Raw genomic sequence first — 25033 nt, forward strand, 5'->3', positions numbered from 1 at the left:
ATCACCATCCACTCCAATTTGCCATCACAGATGTTCTAGGGAGGTTACAAGGGCACCAACAGTCTGAGCCACAGCCCAGATGAGCACCAGCCCTCGTCACGTGCCAGAGCAATAGACCCATTCCCACTCTTACTCCAGACAGAAACATACTTGCCAACAACAGTGCTCAGGACATCCGCAGGGGAGGATACCAACTAGCAGTCACTTAGGTGCCCGCACCGGGCTCTTGTTTTAACTTCCTGTGTTTGCATCTTTATTAGCACTCAGATGGGGAGACGCCAGAGGCTCAGAGAGTGATTAAGCAGGACCCTCAAGGTCACGTAGCTAGTAAGTTGTGGAGCTAAGGCCCTCTCCCTGGCCTGGCCTGACGCTTTCAGTAATGTTGACCCAAACCCTCCATTTCTCCGTAACTAAAGCCGAGAAGGATTATTGCTCCTGTGGGAGCCAGTTTCCCAACAGGATATGAAGGCAGATCTTAGCATCTTGTTCACTTTATTCCTAGTGACATGATAGCTAAAAGGAAATCAAACTTCAAGTGATAAGTACTCTGGCTCATTATGCCAGCATGTTTTCTTGATAAGGAGAACTTGCCTTTATCTTTGTGTCTTTCAAGTCAGTACCCTCAAGTGAATGTGCGCCAGTATTAACTCCAGAGAGCTTGGATTTTGTTCCGTGCACATTCGAAAGAGAACTGACCATGTTTCTGTCCAGAAACACTGATCTCATCTTTGATGTTGTACAGGAATCTGGCTTGATCAGCCAGAGAGTGGTTTCCCTGTCATTCAATGGAAAGTCTTGACCTGCCGCCCTGGGACTGCTTACTTATACTGGACTCTTTGCAATTGAAAAGGAACGTGTATGTCCCCAAGAATAACACATTTTTAGTTTTCTCTGAAAAATCTCAGAAATAGGGCAAAGATTGTGGAAACAACATCCATGTCCTTTTTGGCGTGACAGTGTCTTTTGGCCTTATATACCAAGAAGCCAAAGGCATGCCCATCTGATGCTCAAACCAGGTGGTAGGTCATTGGATGCTTGCCACTGGATGATTGGAGGAATGACCCCTGGGGTCGGTTAAGAATAGTATTCTAGCTACCAAGTCCAGAGATGGGTTATACATCTTGTGTACTAGGTATCCCACCGGATTTAGATGTCCCATTGGTAACTTTATTTCTAATGCTTATTTTCTGCAGAATTGCTTGCCTAGGTCCTTCCTGCACCACATGAGTCTTCCTGGCCTTTCGGCCACACTGAAATGCTCCTGGTGTTTCCTGAGGCTCAGCCACACAGGACTGTCTCTAGGTCTAGCCTGGTCCTTCCAGGGGGAAGAGTAGTGCACTTACCTCCCCGTCTTCCCTAGAGACTCCTAATGGGGACGGGACAAGAGGAGGTTTCTCTGCTGGTGGTGTTCAGGATGACCTGGAGCGCATGTGGTCAGTCAGATGCCTCCCCCTCTACCAGCACACCAGAGACAGGGCTGCCCGGGCCTCAGTGGGAGACATGTGCCCACCCACCTATCCACTTATACATCCACTCAGCGTGTGCTATGTGTCACACACCACACTGATGATGAACGAGATGCAAACAGTCCTTGGCCTCAAGGAGAGAAGACAAGCATTGAGTAAATACTAGTTTCAAGAGTAAGAGGCATAACGCAGGCGATCTATGACCAGCTGTGAGGGCCTCTCTATCTGGAATCGGTCACCATTTCCAAACCCCCTCTACTGTCACTCTTATCCCAGAAAGTGTACCCTCTGAGACTGTGCTAGAAAATGTGTGAAAAGATCATGCTCAGGGACTGTTGTGGGTAAACCAAAGCCCAGAACATTGAGTCGGTTCAAAACAAAGTGATGCAACTATATATGAAGGTACCTTTCCATTTAAAAGGTACCGAAACTGGATATAGATGAGTGGATTATTTCACAAGTGGTCCATCTAGGGAATCGACCCATGCTAGTCTGGTTGATTTCACAAAATGGTGCTAGAATGACAGAGGTGTTTATGGTTCTTGCCTGTTTGTATAGCATAAGGGGAACTGTCTTTCCTGTCAGTATTTTCCCCAGATACATATACCCACCAGTGTAAGATGTTTCCCTGTCCCAGCAAAAGTGAAGTGCCTTTAACTGCACAGAGTACCAATTATGCTGATTTTTTTTCTCTTATCATTGGGAGGATAGAAAATGCATGTGTGGTGATGCTCCCCCACTTCACCCTGGTTTGGGTGGATGGACAGATGAATGTGTAATATCAGGTAGCAAGTAGGGGACCCTTATTTCTGAAAATGTTGAATGAATGTGTTCAAACTGACATTTATTGAGCACCTAATGTGTTCAGAGCTCCGTGGACCATACCCACGTAAGTGAGCTCAGCGCTGCTCTTAGGGAGTTCTTTCAGAAGCTGACCAGGGAAGATGAAAGACCTTGTGGACCAAATTTGCATTCCATCCTTCAAATAACAAGATTAGTTTTAGTTAAAAAAAACACTGTTAAATTCCTAAACTTATGTCACTGCACTTGCAGGGATTTTTCAGAGTTTAGGCAGGGAAAGTGAAAAAGAAAAACAAAAGCACAAAACCATTAATAATTTTCTACAGAAGGACTCTGACGGACAGCCGCGGATGACTCTGGGGTCTGTTAATTAAAGTGGAGTGATAAGCATCTTTTCTTTTTCCCTCTTCTCTTCTTTGCATGTAGGACAGTCAGCCCTGAACTCAAATCCTACGCCCTGGGAGTTCTTTTTCTCCTCCTCCGTTTGTTGGGTACGTATTATCTCTTTGTTTCCTCAATAATGAATTGGATGCTTATAACCAGGTGAGTACACATCAGTGGAATCATCCCCTTTCTTGAGTTTGTCATTTTTCCTATGAGGTTTTTTGGTAAACAAGGGAAACATCAAGTCTGTTAATTTTGCTCAGGGTTTAGACCTAAACTCACACACTCCCTGGATATTGCAGAGTTTTTGTTGATATCAACTATGCCTTTGTACCACCCTTAATTCTTATTGGCATAAGGAGGAAAAGCGATGGCACCAAAGGGAAAGAAATTTGATGGTGTCATTTGGAGCCCTCATTAAGCAACCCATGAGCAGCTTGTGAAATGCTTCACTTATGGGGCTTCCAGCTCGAGGAGAGAGGTATTCTCACGATGCTTCGCAGATGGAAACTTTGCACCCTTTAAATTTTTCCAAACTGATTTAGTTTATTTACCTTGGGTTTCCTGGATGGGGCAAATATGACCTTCATGCTATAGACCCTACATTCCAAGGTTTGGTATGGATAGAAGGAATTAAGTCTAACGCCCCCCAATGTTTAAGATGGGAAAACAGGATGGGAATAGCCCATGGTTCTTCCAGGGTGCTGGGACTGGCTGGGGAGAAGCTGGAAAGGCCAACAAGGTAACCCTTCTCCCTCTAGACCACACTGTTGCTTTATGAACTCCCTTTGTCAAGGCCAAGGTCAAGATAGGACAACTTTTTTTCTTGGATAATAAAGCTGTGGTCTTCTTTAATGGACATTAAATGGTAAATAGATGTGGAAAGGGAAGTAACCATGGCCTATATCTTCAGAGTAAAAATAAAGTTTCTCATTCCAAATAGTATATAATCTGGATGAGCATAAAGAATTAACTATAGAAATGTTTATAAAAATGTCTATAAAAGTTAAAAATTGGCAACAGCCTAAATACCCAAGAGCAGGGAATTAGTTAAATCCATTATGAGCTCTAATTCCAGTAGGATTTATGTTCCCCTTTAAAGTTCTGGAAAGAAGAATATTCATAGACTTGGAAAAGGCACATGATATGTGGAGGGGGAAAAAGAGGTCTATAATATATTTGCAGATGTTTTTAAAGTATATATAAATATGGAAAAATACTGGAAAGCTAGATGTGAAAATGGTTATCAGCTATTATCATTGAATAGTGAGGCTATAAATGATATTTTCTAAATTTGTTTTTAAAATTTGAATGAATATAGATTTTATTACTTGCATAATGAGATTACTTCCTATATAATTGATAAGTGAAAGAAAATTATTCACCCTTAAATCCATTAATAAGGTAAGGTTTTCCCTGGGGAATGGCAAATACATGACACATGCCCTATCTCTGTCTATAGCAAATAACTTTCAATCAATTGCTGTGATCACTTTTGCCATGCCCAGGACAAGACCTCAGAATCTTCTCAATCACTATCAATCCACATCTGTTGGTACATATGGAGAAACTTAAATGGCATCTTTGTCTTATTTCTGGTTCATGGGAAATAGAAATGTTCTAGGTATAATAATACCTAGTTCAAACAAGTTCAGCAGTAATTCAGACTAAAACATTTAGGCCTTCCTGGAAGTTGTAGTGGCTTTTAGAGCTCTCTAACTACACAGGGTACCAATTATGCTGATTTTTTTTCTCTTATCATTGGGAGGATAGAAAATGCATGTGTGGTGATGCTCCCCCACTTCACCCTGGTTTGGGTGGATGGACAGATGAATGTGTAATATCAGGTAGCAAGTAGGGGACCCTTATTTCTGAAAATGTTGAATGAATGTGTTCAGACTAACATTTATTGAGCACCTAATGTGTTCAGAGCTCCGTGGACCATACCCGGGTAAGTGAGCTCAGCGCTGCTCTTAGGGAGTTCTTTCAGAAGCTGACTAGGGAAGATGAAAGCCCTCCATCTATGGAGTTGCTGCAGAGGTCTCTGTATCTCTAAACAGATGCTGAGGACTCAGTATAGCTGGTAAAAATTAGCCTTCAGAATAATTTTGATAGCACAAAATGAAAGAAAATTTGCAAGCTAGTTTTGAAAAGTTAATGAAAATTATAGGACACTTGAAGACAGAACTGAAAATTATAGAGCATGTGTAATGTGACATGCTGTTTCTAAAGCTGGTTCTCTATTTGTATGTCTGCTCCAGGAATAATCAACCAAGCATTATCTAGAAGAGTATTTTTCAACCTCTGTGAGCCACAGCAAGAGATAAGGTTTACAGTGTATGGCCCAGTACATACACACATATCACAAATATAGCTGAAGCAAAGATTTCATGAAAAATATTCACCCTTAATATGCATTGATGTCCTCTGCTACTTTCTATTCCATTCCGTCCTTTTTAAGTAGTGGGTCATGACCAACCATACTGATCGTATTACCCATATGGGTCACACATCACAGTTTAGAAAATGGCTCTAGAAAGATATGAGACAGTTTCATCTTTTAATTAAAAGTGGCTTATCAAAGAAGTCTTTGCACTTGGCCTGGTTCCATTTCCTGCAGCACCCAATAAGATTAACCACCTTTACTGTTTATGCAGGGCCAACCGAGAAATCAGATTTCATGACATTGTCAACCTTTGTGCTTGGCCCCCACGTAGGTAATGGGGATACAATGAGGACGTCGCAGTTCAGTGTGATGAGATCTGAGATGCAGTCAGAACAAGTGACAGGGGGACATGTGGGAGAGCCACCTAGCCTGGCCTGGGGATGGGGACAGGGGTGTGGGTTTGAAAGGCTGTGCTATCTACCTAAGACGTGAAGAAAGAACGAGGAAGAGTTACACAGCTGAGCAAAAAGGAGAGAGTGCTTTAGACAGAGAGACTTAAAGGAGTAAAAGCCTGGAAGTGAACAAAGGCTGAAGCATGTTTGGGGGCTGCAGGAAGGCCGTAGGGCTGGGGGGACTGGCAGAAGATGGGGCTAGGGAGGGTGGCTGTCAGGGAAGGGCTGCTGCCCTTTTGACAAGTTTGACCTTTATCCCTAAGGCAGAAGAAGTCATTGAAGAGCCATTGTGCATTTTTAGAAAGGCCCACTGTCTACCATGTAGAGAATGTGGGAACTGAGTAACAAGCCACTGGTATAACAGAGTAGCTGCTGTCTCCAGCCAAGCTGAGATGCTGGCTACCAAGATGGGGAGATGTGGGTAGAGGAAGGATTGTCAAGGCTTAGTCTCTGAATGGAAGTGTACAGACTGGAGTATCTGAGAAGGAGGAATCCACAGTGACAGCTCCTTATGAAAGATTTGGATCATGTGGTGCATGGGGATATTATTTATTAAAACAGGAAGACCAGTATGAGGAGCAAGTTGGGAGTGGTATAGACCAACACTGTCCAACAGAACTTTCTGTGATGGTGGAAATACTCCAAATCTGTACCACATGGAGCTATGGAGCACTTGAAAGGTGGCTTCCATAAACTAGTTTCACTTCATTTTTATTGGTTTTCATTTAAGTAGCTGCATGTGGCCAGTAGCTGTCATACTGGACAGTGCTGGTCTCAAGGCTCAGTCTTCGATTCACCATCATTGGTGGGTCGGAGCTTGAGGAAGTGGGGGCAGTGAGGGGAGACCACTCTTTGCGGATACTTGGCTGTGAGGAGTATAGAGAGCAAGATCCAGAAGTGAAGACAAGGTTATTTTCCCCTTGTTGCTTTAAATGCCAATGGAAAGGAGGTGTTAGAAAGGGCAGGGGCAGAGAATGCATTGGCCCAGGTCAGTGTGGCACCAAGAGCTTCCCAAGCAGCCCGTGGCAGCCTAGGAATGCCATTGGTGATATCAGTGGTAGGTGCCGTGGAAGGAGTGTGAAGCAAAGAGATTAAGGACGGTGGTCACAGTGAGGCTAAAGCAATTGACCATGGTACCTGGGCTGGATAAGGAAGAGGTGAGCTAGGAGAGGGGAGAGAGAGAAAGGAACGTAGGAACTGGATGTAGTAATTCATGTAAAAAAGAATTAGAATCTGTGGCCAAAGCTTTGGTGTCTGTGAAGTGACAAAACCCAGTGTGTGGCATGACTAGAGAGGACGGGAACATCCTTGACATTGAGGGTGAGCTGTTGAAAGGCGAAAGTGTGGACGCCCATGTCCATGGAGAAGTTCAGGTCACCCAGGACAGCAGTAGAAGTTGAGTGGGAGAGAAGACCGAGCTGGATAAAGGTCAGGAAATACAGAGAAAACTGAATGACCTACTCAAAGCAGAATGCCTGATGTAATCAAATCCATCCTTCTTCATCCTTTTGCAAATGGCCTGATCACCGCTTTTCTCTCTGGGTGTGGGCATAACGTCCACTCGAAGGTCTGATCCAGAATCTTGCTCCTGGAGGTCTACTGCATGCCGTAGATGTTACACCAAATTAAATGAATGGAAACAAATATACACTGAGATCATGCTATGTCAAAAGCACTGTACTTGATGCTTCAAAGGATATAAAAATAAGTGGGAGCCAGAGCCTGCCCTCTCCAGTAGGAGAATGAAGCAAGTATGGGTAACGTAAAGGGCTAGAAGAGTTTGGACCTTGAATTTCAAGGGAAAAAAGATTTTACTTGGCTGAGTCATTGCCAGTGTGGAGCAAATGATGGTATGAGATGGAAGTATACAGAATTCTGAGTTAGGAAGATCAACCTGGGAGAAAGGTGCTAGGTGGTTCAGCAGGATGCAGGATAACTAAAGCACGGAGAAAAAGAGAAGGTGACCAGGGTAAGGCAGTGGGATTAAAAGGCAAGGACAGATGGAAGCCATATTGTGGAGGTAATGTCTGTTGAGCGCCCCCCCCCCCCCCGGGACTAGATGAAAGCAAGAGAGAAACAGCAGAAGCACAAGATAAAGCTGAGGATCTGAGCCTCTGGGACTGGGCCTACAGAGAAGCCTTTAATAGGATAAGGTAACAGACACAGGGGTCTCAAGGGAATTGTGAGGGATGACTTGGGCTGACTCACCACCTGCCACAAATGCCTGCTCTTAGTTTTCCAGAGCAATCTGCTGGGCAAAGAGCATTGGGAACCTCAAGGTGCACCTCTGTACACAGGTGTCATTCCTGAGCAGACTGTCCTTGGGTCTTGGGTCATTGGTGAGCTGGTCTAGGAGAGGTACGTCTTAGAAGCTCCTGATGTGGTTCATCAAACACTTGTTGAGCTCCCACTGTGAAGTCTTGAATATAAAGAAGTTCTACAGCAAGTGGGAGAAATGAACACGTAAAATGAGCGCGTAAGGAGTAAGCGCAGCCAGCCAGAGACCCCCAGATGAGCGGCCGTTGCCCCCAGCCATGGGATGGTGGGACGCAGGATATAGGGTCTGGAATGTGGGGGAGGCCCCTTCCACTCACCTCTGCATTTAGTTGTTTATTCAGCAAACATTTACTAAGCACCAGTGATTTATCTGACCTCCTGAAGGACCTGAACCACCCACGATCTACATCCTGGCCCTGTTCTAAGGTGTTATCGGATACTTGCCATGGACCCCACTGCAGTCAGGCATACCCGGGTTTGAGTCCAGCTCTGCCATTACTGGTCATGAGGCCTTTGGCAGGTTATTTAAGGTCTTTGAGCCTCAGTGAGTTTAACAAGGCAGCCAGGAATGAAATGAGAATAGAGTAGCTCCTCCCAACTTCTCAGATTTAAGAAAAGTGAATGTCAGGTGCCCGTGGACAATGCTGGACGATGTTGACAGTCCAGTCTCTTTCTTGGCATTGCTGAAACAGAGAAACTCATTAACCCTTTCAGGAGAACATACTTTGACATCCCTTTCTAGCTTGCGCTGGAGGTAACAGTAATTCCATCAGGTTGAATAGAGATTCCGTGGTGAATTCAAGTCTTGGCAGGTAAGCTGGGAGAGGAATGGATATCTTTTGAAATGTAAATGCAAGAGTAATTTGCAGCTTCCATCTTGTCCCATAAAGGAATGTGAATTTATTTTTCTTACAAAAGCCTTTGTTCACCTTTTAAGTTTAGACCAAAGAATATAAATAGGCCTGGCCTTTTCAACCCAGAGAGTAAATTAAGTAACCAAGATACAAGACACCGAGGTTTAATCTTTGTTAATAGATTTCAGGAAAACAGAGACAATTTCCTTAAGCGGCACTGCAATTTTTGCATTGAAATATAGCTGCAATTTGGGCCTGAGTGTAATAGGAAGTAAGATTTAATCCTTTTAATATTCTCTGTAATAGCAAGTAACAGCTTTGAGCTTTCCGGATACCCTCCCCAACATATGGTGGGTTCCCAGTGTCCCTGTGATGGGACCTTAGTTAATGCCTACTTCATCCGTGAGTTTCTCCCAAGGAAACCTTGGGAAGAAAAGAGCTCAAAAGGGAGAGGACGGTTCCTGCGGGCTCCGGGGAGGAGAGCATTCTTTTAAAACACACGGTTTCTAAAGAAGTACTTCATTATCATCGCTTGCCTCCTTCTTCCTCAGGTAACTGAGGACATAACAGCAGAAGTAGGTACTAACATACACCTTACCCAACTTACCTCCCTTCTGTCACTAATCAGATGAGTTCTAGAATGGCAAAGGCCTCTAAATAAGAGATCTAACAAGTGCTTCGTCTCTAACATTCTCTGCACACCTGGAATTCAGGACCTGAGAGCTGGAGCTCCCCTTTGGAAAAGCATTTTAAGTCAAAAAGGAAAAGATGAACTTGGCAGAGAAGAAAGCTAATATTTCCTCTGTTCAGAAATGTAAAAGGGATTTCACAAAGGTTATGAGGTACGACTCGTAAGGTACCCAATCCAGAGTTTATTCTAAACTATCAACCCCAAGTCCCCTGTACAAGATAAATAAGGTGGCAAAAGTTCTGGCCATATGGAAGGACCAGACCCTTGCATAACACTCCCCTCATTTGTACCAGAGTGCTCACCTTGAGTGTGACCAACCAGGCCATATTATTTCCTAAAAGATCAAGAAACTGAGGCACCGAAAGTAACTTACCCCAACCTTTCAGCTCCTTAAGTGAGAGGGTCTTTCATCTTGACCACAAGTGCTCTCCAAAATATCGAGTATAACATGAAAAACTTTGCTAGGCACTTAGCTTTCTAATTTCTGTTTGAAGGCTTTTTCTGGTACTTTCCAGGGCCTTGTCATCCAATAGTAAAGCTTGACAAGGATAAAACGGACATCGTTAGCACATACAAATATGCCCTACTTTAAGACAACTCCATGTTATAAAAACCCTCACTCAGATCGGGTATGTGAAAGGGTTACATATTGGCACTTTAGAGGGATTTTTTTTTTTTTAATTTAAGCAAGCATTAATGAATGGTTCCATGATACTGTACATTTCCTGCAATGTGCTTAAAATATGACCTGATTTGCCCAACTTGGATTTGCATACAACTCTTCAGGCACCCGGGCATTGTGGAGCGAGGGGCCCTGTACCATCAGTTCCTTCCCCTGGCAGAGCTTATACCAGAGGTGTCATAGTCTTGGCTTCCCATTGCCTCGTGGTGGGTGGGGCTAGGACAAGAGAGGCAGAAGGAAAAGGAAGGAGGAGCATGGGAGCTAATTACAACCTAGTAAAACTCTGACAAATAGACAAGTGAATGGATCTGCATTCTCCCACTGGGCCACAGGAACAGGCCAGATCTGTCCCATTGATCCCCAAGTCTATCCACAATCTAAACTGGCTCCAGATCGCCATTTCTTTACCTAAGTAATGTGGAGTGTAGCTTAGTGTCTATCGGTGGTTGCCATGGCAGTTCCTCCAGTTGGCTCTTTTTCAGTTAAATGAAGAAAGGTGTCTGTTGGGGGTCAGGAGAAGACACACTGGTTAGTGAGAAAGGTCTCAAACACCTGGGCAGCCTTTGGGGCAGAGAATGCTGGGAATGTGAGTTTCCACCCACCAAGACCAACCTGACCTGGGAGCTGCAAAGAGGGAGCAGGTTGTATTGGGAATTTGAGTTTGGAGTTTATTAGCTCGAGCTGCCAGAGAGATTTAATTGCAGTTTCAATGAAAATTTCTTCCTGGGGGTGGGGGCGGTTTCTCTTTGGGGTAACAAGCGACAGAGTTGGACAGTGCTAAGGATAAGTGCTGAGGCATCTGGGCCCAGGAGGAAGCCCTGCCAACCACATCAGCACTGATAGGATCATGCAGTTCTCTCCCCATGCCATCCCAGGCCAGTCATTAAAACCAAGGAAACACTGTATGACAGACTCAGACTCTAACACATATGTATAGAATGTAAAAAAAAAAAAAAAAGAAAAGAAAAAATGGTTCTGATGAACCTAGGGGCAGGACAGGAATAAAGACGCAGACGTTGAGAATGGACTTGAGGACACGGGGAGGGGGAAGGGCAAGCTGGGACGAAGTGAGAGAGTGGCATGGACATATATACACTACCAAATGTAAAATAGATAGCTAGTGGGGAGCAGCCACATAGCACAGGGAGATCAGCTCGGTGCTTTGTGACCACCCTAGAGGGGTGGGACAGGGAGGGTGGGAGGGGGACGCAAGAGGGAGAAGACATGGGGAGATATGTATACATATAGCTGATTCACTTTGTTATACAGCAGAAACTAAGTAAAGCGATTATACTCCAATAAAGATGTTAAAAAAACAAACAAACAAGGAAACAGACTCACAGACATAGACTAGAAAACAAACTTATGGTTAACGAAGGGGAAGGGAGGGAAGGGATAAATTAGGAGTTTGGGATTAACAGATTCACACTTATACATATAAAATAGATAAACAAGGACCTACCGTATAGCCTGGGAAGTATTCAATATCTTGTAATAACCTATAATGGAAAAGAATCTGAAAAAGGATAGATATGTGTAATTGAATCACTGCTGTACACCTGAAACTAACATAACGTTGTTAATCAACTAGACTTGCATTAAAAAAACAAACCAAGGAAGTGCTGCTTCCTTCATTAAGCCCCCCTCTTCCAGGCTGCCCTCTGAGGGCCCCTCAGAAAGGAGGCTCTGCTGTGGATATAACATAGCCATTCTTATTCTGGTGATCATGGATGGACTTCAGGGGTCCATGAAACCCCTGAAATGTGGATGCGATTTTGTGGGTAGATGTATTTTTCTGAAGGAAAGGTCGATATCTCGTCAAATTGTCAGTGGGATTTTCCTTAATACAAAAGTGAAACTCGGGCCTCCCTGGTGGCGCAGTGGTTGAGAGTCCGCCTGCCGATGCAGGGGACACGGGTTCGTGCCCCGGTCCGGGAAGATCCCACATGCCGCGGAGCGGCTGCGCGTGAGCCATGGCCACTGAGCCTGCGCGTCCGGAGCCTGTGCTCCGCAATGGGAGAGGCCATGGCTGTGAGAGGTCCGCGTACCGCCAAAAAAAAAAAAGTGAAACTCAGTCCAGGGCTGAAAAGAATGCTCAGGGTATCAGGGTACCTCGGCACTGGGATATGGGAATTGTCAGCACCTGCTTCCAGGGATCACTTCCTGCTTCTCACCGAAGATGATTGGTACCATATTCTGGCCTTGGGGACACTGTTTCTTCCGAAGCAATTAATTTGTATTAATGGCCCATCCATTGCTTTCGCATAATACAGATGAAACATTTTTCCCCCAGTAGGGCAGAATCGCCTGGGAATGTTTTATTTTAACAATGCTGATGACCAGGCCACATACCCAATATTCCGATTTAATTGGTCTCGGGTAGGACACCTCAGGGGATTTTAATGTGCAGCCAGGCCTGATAACCTTTGAGCTCGGGGGCAGCAGCAGGCACGTGAACGCAGAGAGTAACAGAGAACTGAATTAAGGACGATGAATAGTTTCCGTCTCGTCTGCCTTTTTCGATGACTGATTGTAGGTGCGTGAAATGATCTATTGTGAAGGTTTGAAAACCGGTTCCTGGTTCAGAATGAAAAGTATTCTGCTCCAGTGGTAATATTTAGGGGAAGGAAAGTTGTCAGTATGTGTCAGATATTTTCCAGCTATTAAACCATACACACATGTATATTTACATATCTATCTTTGTATATGTACATATATGAGAACACATCCTTCATATGTATATGTGTGTGTGCGTATTATATATACACACACAGAAGGTGTGGTGTACTGATTTTCAACCTCTGGTCCCCTCTGGTTCCAACTCCCTCCTCTCAAGAGCACACAAAGCCTCAGACGCTCCATGCAAAAGAGCAGCACGCAAAGTATGATGCCTCTTAGCAGTTTCCTCTACAAGGGTGCACTTCTTTGAGTGACACCAAGAATGTCTGCCTTCGGGGAAGACTCTCTTCCTTCTCAGACTCTCAGTGGATGATGATCCCAGATGTCATTTGTGTTTACTCTGTGCCACGCACTGTTCTAAATGCTTTCCATGTATTCAATGAGCCAACCTTCACAGTGATCTGAGAAGGACTGATGTTATTAACCCCATTTTGCAGATGGGGAAACTAAGGCACAGAGGGCTTAAATAACTTGCACAGCCTTGTGCAGTAAGAGGCAGAGCTGAGATTCGAACCCAAGCAGTTCGACCTCCGGACAGGGCCTTTACCCCACTGTGCTATAGAACCACTGAATATGGTCCACGAGCCCTGCAGTCCTGTCGGAAGAGATACGTACGGGGACAGGGGAGCCCTTCTCTCCATCAAACCAGCCGTTCGAGCCCAAACGTTAACTGTCCGTTTCCCTCTGACAGGCTTCATCCCCCCACCACTCATCTTCGGGGCCGGCATCGACTCCACCTGCCTGTTCTGGAGCACATTCTGTGGGGAGCAAGGCGCCTGCGTCCTCTACGACAACGTGGCCTACAGATACCTGTACGTCAGCATCGCCATCGCGCTCAAGTCCTTTGCCTTCCTCCTCTACACCACCACGTGGCAGTGCCTGAGGAAAAACTATAAACGATACATCAAAAACCACGAGGGCGGGCTGAGCACCAGTGAGTTCTTTGCCTCTACTCTGACCCTAGACAATCTGGGGAGGGACCCTGTGCCCGCCAACCAGACACATAGGACAAAATTTATCTATAACCTTGAAGATCATGAGTGGTGTGAGAACATGGAGTCTGTTTTATAGTGACTGAAGGAGGGTTGAACTCTGTATTAGTCATCCAAGGGTCAGTTTTCCTAAAAAAAGAAAAAAAAAAAAGTTTAAAAAAAAAACTCAGTACACACAGAGACACACACACACATGTACACACAGCACCTTTGTCCTTTTTCTCAAAATCAGAGCCAGACAGGATTCAAAATAAGGAGAGCGTGGGATCACATGGTTGACATGCAACCTCCTGGGGCTCAGAGTCTACTCTTTGAAGGCACCTCATGGTTTTTCAGGATGCCGACAGCTGCAAGCAACAGGCACTGCCAAATTCAGGGAACAGTGGTGGCCGGCTTGGAGGACGGACCTTTCTGGATATATATACACATACAAAACAAAAATATATATATATATTAAAAAAAAAGAAGTCTACTAAAAAACCCAAGCTGACAACATTTGCCAGGATAAGCACTAGTGACACACCCCATGCCACCCTCCCCACCCACACGGGGGTGGAGGGGCACCCAAGTCAGAGGAGTGGAGGCCCACTTCTCTAACTTTTGCAATATGGGTCGCTGTGTAGACGACTCACCCAGTCTACACATGTGGTTCAAGGCCCCAGAGTTCTCTCAGCGATGCTAAAGGGTGATCTGTGCTGGAGACTGTAATTGACACCTCTCACCAGCTCCATTTCCATTTCTCAAGACTGAGGGCCCCAGGGGGAGCCGGACATGGGGGGGCCAGCACCTCCCCTTCCCTGCAGCACCTCCCATTGGGGTGCGTCCCCCAGCCCCGCAGAGTGACCTCAGGAAGCAGTGGGCCTCGCCTGGCTATGACTGACTTCGCTCAGAGCCGGTGAAACCCAACCTAGTCCAAGTCATTTGCTTACATTTGCCAAACATTATGCCATTTTTAAGGAAAAAAATGCAATGCATATGAATTTCAAACTGTTGTATGTGTAATCCTCTGATACTATTTTTAACTACTTCTCAAATCTGTGTTAACCCTTCAGTCACTAACACAGTTCTCTAGGCCGAATTTATTACGCTGGTTGCTTTTACTTTTCTCCTTTTTTAATGCACCAAAAATATAATGTTATTCAAGGGATGCAATTAATCTATTGTAATTTTTTTATCATTTTATCCTCATTTGGATAGTCTGTGAAAATAAGAATATGCAGTGTGTTAAAAGAAAAAAGGAAAAAAAAAAAGCTTAAAAAAGAGAGTGTATATGCACCCTGCCTTTAAAAGGATCACATTTGAGGCAACAGGGGATAACGTGATGAATTGCAAATTTGCCTTCTCCATTTATTCCCCATGATTCAGCGATCACTGTCACGGGAAGCCCTTTCATATGCCTGCTTCACAGGCCAAGAGGTGTTCTTTTCAACCTGCAGCAGAGACACGCTCAGCTGTGGGTTGTGTGTATGGGTGCAGGGCTTCTGGGGAGAGGAGACGGAAAAAAGAACAGTTCCCTAGCACAAGCTTTGAGCAGCATGTAGTGTCTGGGTTAACAGACCCACAAGCTCCTGGAAGCTACTGCACGTTCACTGCCTGAAAATGTCTGATATTTTCAGGGTCAGTCTTGAACTAAGAGGCCTTTGTCTGTATGTGTTTTGAAAGTGGCTGAACCTCAAACAGCTGGAAGCGAACCTACCGTTGTTTGGGGTAAGAATCACAGGAAAACCTCTTGCATCCAGCTGACTCGGCCTGGTGAGGCCGTTTGCAGAAGGGGCAGAGCTTATGAGAGAGAGAGAGCACGCGCACATGCACGCACAGGGTCCAGTTAACCCACCTTTCATGCTATTGCAGTGACCTTGATCTAGGCCACTCCTGGGCCTGGAAAGACCCCAAGGATGGGTTGGTTGGTTGGCTTTTTCACCTCAGACAGACACGTATTTTCAGGTCATCTAGAAGGCAACAAGAGAATCAAGAAAGAAAAGAGTGGGGCGGGGGGAGAGGGGCATTGTGATGAATTTTTAACAAACGCTGTAAATGGGGCAGTTTGAGTTACAGCCCCAAACCAGAGAAAAGCCCCACGGAGCAAGGATGCCCAAAAGAAGCTTGTGTCGCGGTGCGGAGCCACCGTGATGAGATGCATCCTCGGGACAGGATGCTTCCGGAAGAGCTTTCTCCTGTGTTTTGCTTGAGTCTGTCCTTGTTCCTGAAAGTGGGGACGCTCATCAATATGTTAACTAGTTAAAGGTGGGATTGTTCTCCAACAATTCATAAACTGTGTACACTCTGTGGCTCCCGAGGCTGTGATTCCATCCTGTATAGGTGTTGGGTTGGTTTTGTCTTGAAAATGTATTGCTAATAGATCACTGCCCTCTTGTATATGATCGTGTAGCTCCCCCAAATCAGTCCACACCCACTGAGGCTGCAGAACCTCGTGTTTCATGGGGCTATTTGTGTTTTTGTTTTTGTTTTTTAAAAAAGATTTTTGAAAACTCTTTGCATTTTGGCTATTTTTCCTAAGATTTTAGGCTGAATAAGAGATTAGGATGACAAAGGACAACAACTCCAGGGCTCAGTTTTATCAACAACTGGATCGAAATTTAAAGTCCCCTCTTGTAAGATGGCTCTAACATGTGTTGTTGTCACCTTTAAAAATTTTAATTTCTCTCCCATACTCCAGAACAGAAAACCTAGTCTAGCTTTAATTTTCCTTTTGTGCTACAAGGAACCGTTGTACATACCCTTCCCAATCCAGCCCCTTGATTATTTGCTTGGTTTTGAGCAGGATTTTGAATGGAAAGATTTCCTTCGGAGATCTTCATTGGACTTACGGAAAACAAAAATGTAAGGGACGGAATAAACCTAGAAGGTGAATGCTAACGTTCTCTCTCTTCTGCTACAAAGCCCTCCACCACCTTAGTGGAAGGTGCCCAGGGATGGATGGAAAGGCTCTCTTTGCTGCAACTTGCGACAGGTTTTTGTAACTCCTACATATAGACCAAAAAGGTTTCTACCAGTAATATTCCTGCATATGAAGTGAACACATTTTCTAGAGTCTCTGTCTCTGGGGGACGGAGTTTGCTGTCTTCCTCCTGCTGAGGCTGTGCGCTGTCAGGGAAGCCCAGCAGCTTTGCTGCCTTCTGCACGCCTCCACAGAGGAAGGCTGTGAAGCTCCCAGGCACCCCAGGGACACTGCCACTCCAGGAGGCCACAGCATGTGGGCTTCCCTCACAGCTAACGAAGGAGCCAGAGATGCTTCTGCTCACGAGTCCCCTAAGGAGTTTGCTAGCAGCCCTTAACAGGCAAAGTAATAAGGGGAAACCAAGAGCTTCTAAGGAATCCTTTGACAGACTTCCTAATGTCTTCCGAGCAGGAAGGAACGTGCTTCTCCATAAAAATCGCTTCTTTCTCCCCACCCTCCAGTGGAATAGCTTCCCCTAGGGATGATTCGTAGAGTTTGGTTAAGTGGTGTCTCTACATTCAAATCCCTGATTCCACTTCCCCATCTCCAACAATAACCTAGAGCAATCCCCTCGCTCGGGCGTGGCAACATTTCCCATGCCTTGCACGCAGGCCCAAGGTGACCCACAGAAATATTCCATTCAGGGCGGCCAGCTGGTCCCTGGGATGATAGCCACACCACTCCTGAGGAAGTTTCTCAGGAAAAAGATTCTGCCGTGGTTGCTAATAGATTATCTTCCACACTTCCAAAGCAGGCCGTTCACGAGGAGCACGTAAAATGGAAACATATATATGCTCACAGGGAAACCCTCTGAGGAGAAGAAGCTGTTGGTTCCGCATGAGCCTACAAGGCTGTTTTCCTTGCTGCCCGCTGTTCAGGTCATGGGAAGTGTGGTTTCTTCTCCACCCAGTCAGGCCCACCAGGCCTGTGTTCTAAGCCCTGTCTGGGAGTGCTGACTTGTACTCCTGAGCAACGTGAAGCAGTAAAGTCCCACCTGTAGAAGCCAATGCAACTGATTATGCAACCAAGAGCAGAGGGACAGGACAGGGTAAGCTTCCGTCCCGTTTGGTGGTGTTCACCCTACGGTTCTGTTGTACGTTTCGGTGGTGTTCACCCTGTTGTTCTGTTGTTCGTGTGTTTGGTTCGGTTTGGATGAGGGGAGAAAAACAGACAAGCGGTTTTTCAGTCTAACAGAATATTTGCTGTCTTGTGCTGTTCTTACCTGTTTCGATGGAGAACCAGTCTCTGTCCAGGAGAAGGTGCCGGATACATAGTAGGGGCTTAATTACTCCACTGAGCTCATGTCAGTGCCTCTCAACAGCCTCCTTTGAGCCATGGTCTGTGTTTCCCTTTCGGTTAGAATCCAGATCAAATCCCTCAGAGGTGCGACATTTTCCAAGAGAGGGTGCTAGTGAAATTAAATTGAGCCTGGAAATTAGTCTGAGGCATAAACAGAGTCCTTTTCCTCCTCTCTGCCCGTCCCTCCTTGTTTCCTCCTTATTCACCTCTCCCAACTCAGTTCGAATGCTTGAGTTCTGAACAGCTGTGTGGACTTAATCTCTGAGTGACCAGCCCTACCGATAGCCTTTGGACCTAGCCCCCCTGGGGTATTATGGTTGCTCAGGAATAAGCTGGTAAGACAGAGGAATCTCTAACTGGCAGAACATGCAAGAAAGACATTGTTCAGATGCCTCTTTCGGGGCCTGTTGCTAGGATCACACGGGAATTTACACTGTCTGCACACAGCCACCCACTTGTGTCTCCCCTCCCTCACGCTTGTAGGTGACCTCAGAGTGCTTGGTTATCATGGCAGGGAGGACATGAGTTAAAAAGCCTGAAATGGGGAATTCAGAAAAGCCAGGATTCCCCAGCACATTAGAAATCTGTGACTGCCATGGAGATTAGGACAGAGCTCATGCTTCTCAGGGACCCTCCACATGGTAGCACAGTTTTCCTTGGCAGGATTAGTGCCATTTAGGGGAGCATTGTATGAGCTTGATAATTTCCAGTGATGTGTTTATTCACTCACTACTTCATTAAAATGTTGACTGTGTGCCAGGCTCCGAACCAGGTACAAAGGTAAAGAAGACATGGTCCCACCCTCCAAGAACTCAAAGTTTAATGATTGAAACAGACCTGAACACAAATAAAAGCAATAGAATAGCCATTTTAAGAGCCAGGATCTGTCTGTCTGTCTGTCTTTGTCTGGGAGCAATGAGGGCTGTTTCAGGGAGCTGGGAAGTTCTGCATCATGGCATCAAGAATCAGGAAGGCTTCAGAGAGCCAGTGGTCTAGAAAACAAGAACTAAAGAGCAGTGGATGTCTGCCAGGGAGCCAGGGGAAGAGACCCTCCATCGACAGGACCAGCAGAGCAAGTTCACAAACCTTCCATAAAGGGCCAGGTTGTAACCATCTTAGGCTTTGAGGATCACTGAGTCTTTGTGGCCACTACTCTTTTGTCATAGCAGGGAAGCAGCCCGAGACAATGTGTAAACAAATGAGCGGGCTGTGCTCCAATAAAGCTTTATTTACAAAGACAGGCAGTCTCTGGGTTTGGCTGAGGGAGGGCTGTAGCGTGCTGATCTCTGCTCTGGAAAACAACGAGGTCTGAAGCAGCATGGCATACAGTCTGATGGACTGTAGCAGCAGAGGCTACTGTAGCCTGGGCTGAGTCATGGATTGGAAGGGTCCTTCAGCCTTAAAAATCTAATTCGGGTATCCCATTTTCCAAGAATGAGGTAAGTATCCCATTGTCGTCAGGGTTTGCAATGAAGGCAACATTATCTTTCTCCTGTGTAACGAGGGGAATTGGAGCTATACAATCTACAGTCTCTTCCAGCCCTGACACTCACTTCCGAGCTCTACCAGAGTAATTATGTGTTTTTCTTAAGTGATGGAAGTGGACGTGGGAGGGGAGAATGCAGGAACAAGACAAAGAAGATTGAGTCCAGATACCGAATAGTGTCTCAAGTTTCTTCCCTCCAAGACGAAACCTTGGCACTAGAAAGCTAGTAGATATGCCCAGTGGAATAATTGGTAAGCATGAATAATAACTAATAATAATAGTAGCTGACATCTACTAAGCACTTAGTATGAACCAGCTTATCACATGTATTAGCTCGTTTAATCTCAACCATAGTCCTGTGAGGCAGAAGCAGTTATTAAACTTCAGTTTACACGAAAGGAAAATGAGTCTGGGAAAGCTTCCAGAATTGGCTCAAGGTCACAAAGCCGAGTTTCAAACCCAGGTCAACAAATCCAAAGCTCGTGTTCTTTGCCTTTATGGGTACTCCCTCCATCCTGGGCAAGAAATGAGAGACCCTTCCCACCTGTAGGGACGTCCTATTCAGAAGACTCCAACTCAAATGGACTATGGATGCCCCCCACGCTCTCGCATGCCCCCTATCATAACAACGGGGACATGGCAACAGCTGTATTCTGGGGACATCTGCTCTTCCTGTGTTGTTCCCAGTCTTAACCACAGAGCCCAGTGATAACTTATTGGGGATGTCCTACCAGAAGCAGGGAGGTAAGAGGAAACAGGAGATGATGCCTCCACTCTAACGCATTTTGAAATGCAATTTCAAAGTGCTGAAATGCCAGGGAGACAGTCCTCAGCACTGGTCATCAGCTCCAGTGGGAGAGACCCCGGACACCCCTCCCACCTGGCACCCCTGCAGTCCTCAGCATCAACCTCAGGAGCTCGGCTCCAGGCCAGGGCCTCAGACACACCGATGCTGGTCACTGGTTGGAGATATGTCTTGCTCTATTATCAAATACTAGACTTTTAGGAACAGAGTTTCTAGATGTTCTGATTTTTGTATTAACGACTCAGGCCAACAATCAGTAATTGATGACTAGCACCGATTCTGAATATTTTTCTGTAAGGTAAAGTGATTATGTTCTCTTACCAGGAGCAGATGGAACAACCCTAGTAAATTTTCTGGAGGTTTAACATCCTGTAGGGTGAGATTTTACCATCCCATTACATCCCGGAAAATAATGTTCCTCTTAAATTCATGCTAACTTAATAGAAGGTAACTCTCGTGGAGATGGGTTTGTCAAGACTGTTGGAGTTTATAATCGAAGACCATAAAATGAAGTGGAAGTATGCAACGTAGGAAGTTTCATTATAAGAGGAACCCAGCTAACACATCAGTTGTGCTCTAGCCCAGCCCCTTAAAGGAGGAAAGGGGCTGGAAGCTCATGTTTATTATGAGGCTGCTACCCACGTGCCAGGGGCCATAAGGCCTGATCCCAGGTAATATTCTCAGCAGCTTTCTCACACCTGCCCTATGAGGTAAGTATCATTGTTTCCACTTTACAGATCAGAAAACTAAGGCTTAGTAAACCAAAGCTTCCCCAGGTCACACAGCTAGTTAGAAAGTCACCAGGAGCCAGTGCCGGGTCTGTCTGACTCCTGAACCAGTGCTCTCTCCATGACACCACAAACGCCACCAAAGTGAGAACGCAGATCTGGCTGGCTCCTCAGGAAGCTTTGATGAAGCCAGGAAGGCATCTACTGTCAGAAACCCCTACAAGAGTCTATAACTCCATAGAGAAATGAGGCAAGAGCTGGCGGCGAAAACCTCTGCCAAATTTGGCCTTCCGCCGCAGAGATCTAACATGAGAAGAGCTCTTTTTTTCCTTCAGTAAACACTGGAGACCTTTAGAAACACTCCTTCCTTTTTCCACCTTAGCCACGTCAGCAGAAGTTGACCATCTCCCCATCATTCTCTGCCCGATTCATTCTGTGCACAAGAACCAACCGCGTCTCTCTCACTTCTGTCCCACCTTCCCCAGCTCCCTGCCCCCATGGCTTCTAACAGAGCACCCAAGACCAAAAGAACTTGAACCTTGTGAAAGTTGAGAAGGATTCCCCAAACTGTCCAGAACATGTGAGCTGCATCTCCTATAAGCCAGGTCTCAGCTGCAAAATCCTGAGGAAAGGAGTGACATTTCCACGTTGTCATCTTTTGTACTACCCGGTCAGAGTCTAGAGAGGACAAGGAAATGAGTGGGGATTTCCATGGTACCGCTCTGGCTATCATCGAACAGGAAAGCTGCATGTCACGGTCATGGAGACCTACACAACTTGTAAATCATCACAGGGACGAAGCTGGGTTTTTCGTGCCTTTTAAATGAAGCTGCAGCATCTATTTCAGAAGTGTTGTGGGGGCTTAAAAACCTTGCTCCAACGAGGAGATTCTTTCACTCAGCATGTGGTGACCCTCTGTGGCTGAATGAAAAGCAAACTGGTCCCAAATGCTGGAGGAGAAAGCATGACATTAGAATGCCAGGAGGTTCTCTCTGGTACACAGCCACCTGTTCAACAGAGATTGCAGTGACAGTGTCTGTCACTGGTGACTTACGAGGATGAAGATAAGTTAATGACTGGGATGCAGCTTATTCCTTCCCATAGAGTAAACATCCACGTAGGTGTTGGTACAGACATGTATAGATACGCGCTTCTCAGAAAAATTTGGCCTACATAAAGCTCTTTGGGCTTGGAGTCTGGTTCCTTGGGGTGACGTGGAGCAAAACGTAGCATTTTATTGACATGACTTCCTGCTCTTATCCATTCCACTGGAAGGCCAGTATGCTGTTATATAAGCCTAAAAAATAAGTAGGAAAACCAGAAAAGACCGATCTCTTTTTCCTCTTGGCTCTCTTCCCCCCTCCCCCTTTAGGCACAGAGTACCAAGACATTGAGACTGAGAAAACCTGTCCCGAGTCACAATCACCTTCAGAAGACTCCTTTGTGAGAAGCTGAGGGCCTGGCCTCACAGAACAGCCCGCCACCGCCCACAGACCTCGCGGGCCTGACTTAGCGTGCTCTGCCCTGCCCGAGAACCCAAGGGTCCCTGGGAGGACTCTCCGGCCAGCATGTGGTCCTTTGAGGCCCCAAGCACAGGCCTGTGACGAGGACTAAGCAGGTGTCTGTGGCCAGGAGTCCTCCAAACCCTTGGAGTAGGCATTTTCCTGGATCACTAAAGAGTAATATTGACCAGACGTGCAAATTTCCTTCTGCCCATTCCCTCCTTTGGCTCCTGTGGGGATGGTCTGCTGACACGCTTTAGAAAACTCCCTCTTGGGAATGCTTCTCTGACCGAGGGCTCCAACAGTTCTTCCAAAAGCAGCTGAGTCTGGATTCTAATAGGAGGGGGTAAAAATTCCCCTGTTTCATAGAACAGAGGGGGAAAAAAAGCACATACTCAATAGATTTTGAGTGTGGTATTCTGTATTTTTGCAGCTTCTATTTTCCAGATGAGCAGTCTAGAAATATGTGATGTAAAGTACATACTGTACGTTTGCTGAGAATTATATTAAAAGCACTATTTTAATTCTTCCTCAGTCTCACGCTGTAATCTCTATTATCTTTCTCTCTTGTGTCTTGGGTAGGACAATCCTCAAAGACTCTTGAGGAGAGTGTTTCTGGCTGTGTGTGTTCTATATTTACGGGCTTTGAATAGTTCAAAAGAGCACAGTCGTTGGAGCCGAAACAGACCTGGGTTCAAATCGTCACCCCAGCACTCGCTTACTGGTGTGGTACTGGGGAAGTGATCTGACTCCTCTGAGCCCCAGTTTCATCACCTGTAAAATGGGAATACTGTCGCCTGCTTTACACAGTCGTGGTAAGGCTTCAGTGAAATCCAGTGTGAAGGAAGCACCATGTCTCACAGAGAATGGGCACGGAGAAATGGTACTTGTTCATTGCTTCCCAGCCTCTGGCTGGAATTAGATGCTCCACAACACTGTCATGGCTCCTACTGATACATTCCATAGTACTGTAATGTCACCATCTGGTTTTCCTTTCTGGTTCTCCCATTGTCCGTAAACCCTGGGAGAGCAGGTAACGGCTTCCTCTTGGGATACAGTGCCTAGAATAGTGTGTGACATTTGGTGGATGCTCATTGTATAATTGAATGAATGAATGATGAACAAACAACCTCAGAATCATCAACCTCTGGGGCTTTGACTTTAGTCCCACCCCTCTGAGGCAAGGGCAGCATTTGCCTTCCCTTCTCTAGGTCCATAGACCCTCCCACAAGCCTCACTGCCTGGCTGGAGCTCCATTGCCTTCCCAGTCATTGTTAGGCTGCCATTGTGAGGCCGCTTCCTAATTGGCTAGCTTCTCCACTACATCCTTAATCCACTGACAGGACTCCTACCTCCTATGGACAATCAAGTTGATGCCTGCCGCTGGTGTGCATCTGAGAGTCCTCACTAGAGTCATTACGTCCCTGGCCAGACAGGAGCTCCGGGAGCTAACGCTTACTCTCTGTCATCTGAACAAAAGACCCAGCATGGCCCCAGTCCTCGTGTGGGGCTAACCCTGATAACTGACCTATGCTCTCAGATCCCCTTACAGCCTGGATCTTGCCCTCCTACAGCCCCATCGTTTGCAGTTGAGCTCACTTGAAATCAACGCTTGTCAAGCTAATATTCCTTGAAGACTTCACCCTCCCTCAGCCCTGCCTGATATTTTCACTCTGGTATCCGTGGACTCAGAAAAGAGTATGCTTGGGCGAGTTACCTTCTCTGAGGCCCTATTACCTGGCCCATTGGTGTCTCGAGGACTTCTTTTCAGCCTGACCCTATTATTCATGGGATTGTTTCTTTTTTGCAACAAAACAACATGATTTATTCTCTCCAGCATAAAAATCCCAAGAAAATGCAATTTCAACATTTTCCATCATGATGTGAAAAGGTGCTGAAACAGCTGAAAAAGTGGTTAGTGATTCCTCACGGAAGCTGAGCTGCATTTGCACTGGAAATTCAGTTGGAGGCAGAAGAAGGAAGCAGGGGAGGGTGTTGCTTATGGCATCCATGCTCTCAGTCCAAAATTTCACATTTGTTTTTCACCTACAGTCCAATTTCTCTTCTTTTGCTATATTTTCCGCCATAAAGGCAGTCGATTTATGGAAAACTTACACTCCCATCTATTTTATCTGAACTTCACAAAGATGTCTTACTTATTTTGGGGGATCAGGAGATTCATCCTTCAATATCTAAGCAGGTCCGTGAGAGAGCTGTGCGCACAGGTTGTTCAACCAACTCAGGGAGAATAGACTGCTTAGATTAATCCAAATGCCATTTCCTCCAGACGTCCTGTCAGCTACCATGGGCCACTGGGGCTTTCAACTACATATATATTTGGTCCATCTTGATCTAGATCTGAAAATCCAACTTGACCCTTTTCTCAGTCTTTGTGAAAGGGCTAGTCATGCACCCAAACGTTTGGCAAAACTGATATAAAAACAAGCTGTTTCTGTGGCCTTGAACGTGGATTCAGAACCACCATGATCACATCCACTTTACAAAGAGCTGCACTTTTTTTTTTCTTTTCAGGCTTTGTTACTTCAGGAACTCCTGCTATAACACTGTTACCATAACTGTGCAGAGAAAT

The 25033-nt window shown here is 45.7% G+C and overlaps 1 protein-coding gene across 3 annotated transcripts in view; it reads left to right on the forward strand.

Annotated features, from left to right (window-relative positions):
• Positions 1 to 22972, forward strand: part of SLCO3A1 (solute carrier organic anion transporter family member 3A1) — a 316010-nt gene extending 293038 nt beyond the window's left edge. For 2 of the 3 annotated variants that reach the window (XM_089906843.1, XM_022598844.3), the window contains 2 exons: positions 2694 to 2758; positions 13364 to 16156. In XM_089906843.1, the coding sequence (XP_089762969.1) occupies positions 2694 to 2758; positions 13364 to 13743 (445 nt within the window). In that variant the 3' untranslated portion in view covers positions 13744 to 16156. Of the gene's footprint in view, positions 1 to 2693; positions 2759 to 13363; positions 16157 to 22313 lie in introns of those variants that run through there. The other variant, XM_022598845.2, reaches the window with a different exon arrangement.
• The last annotated feature ends 2061 nt before the right edge of the window (positions 22973 to 25033 follow it).

Source organism: Delphinapterus leucas, chromosome 2, assembly GCF_059928025.1.
Source record: "Delphinapterus leucas isolate spDelLeu-1000000601 "Yukka" chromosome 2, BTC_Dleu_Yukka2, whole genome shotgun sequence".
Lineage (NCBI taxonomy): Eukaryota > Metazoa > Chordata > Mammalia > Artiodactyla > Monodontidae > Delphinapterus > Delphinapterus leucas.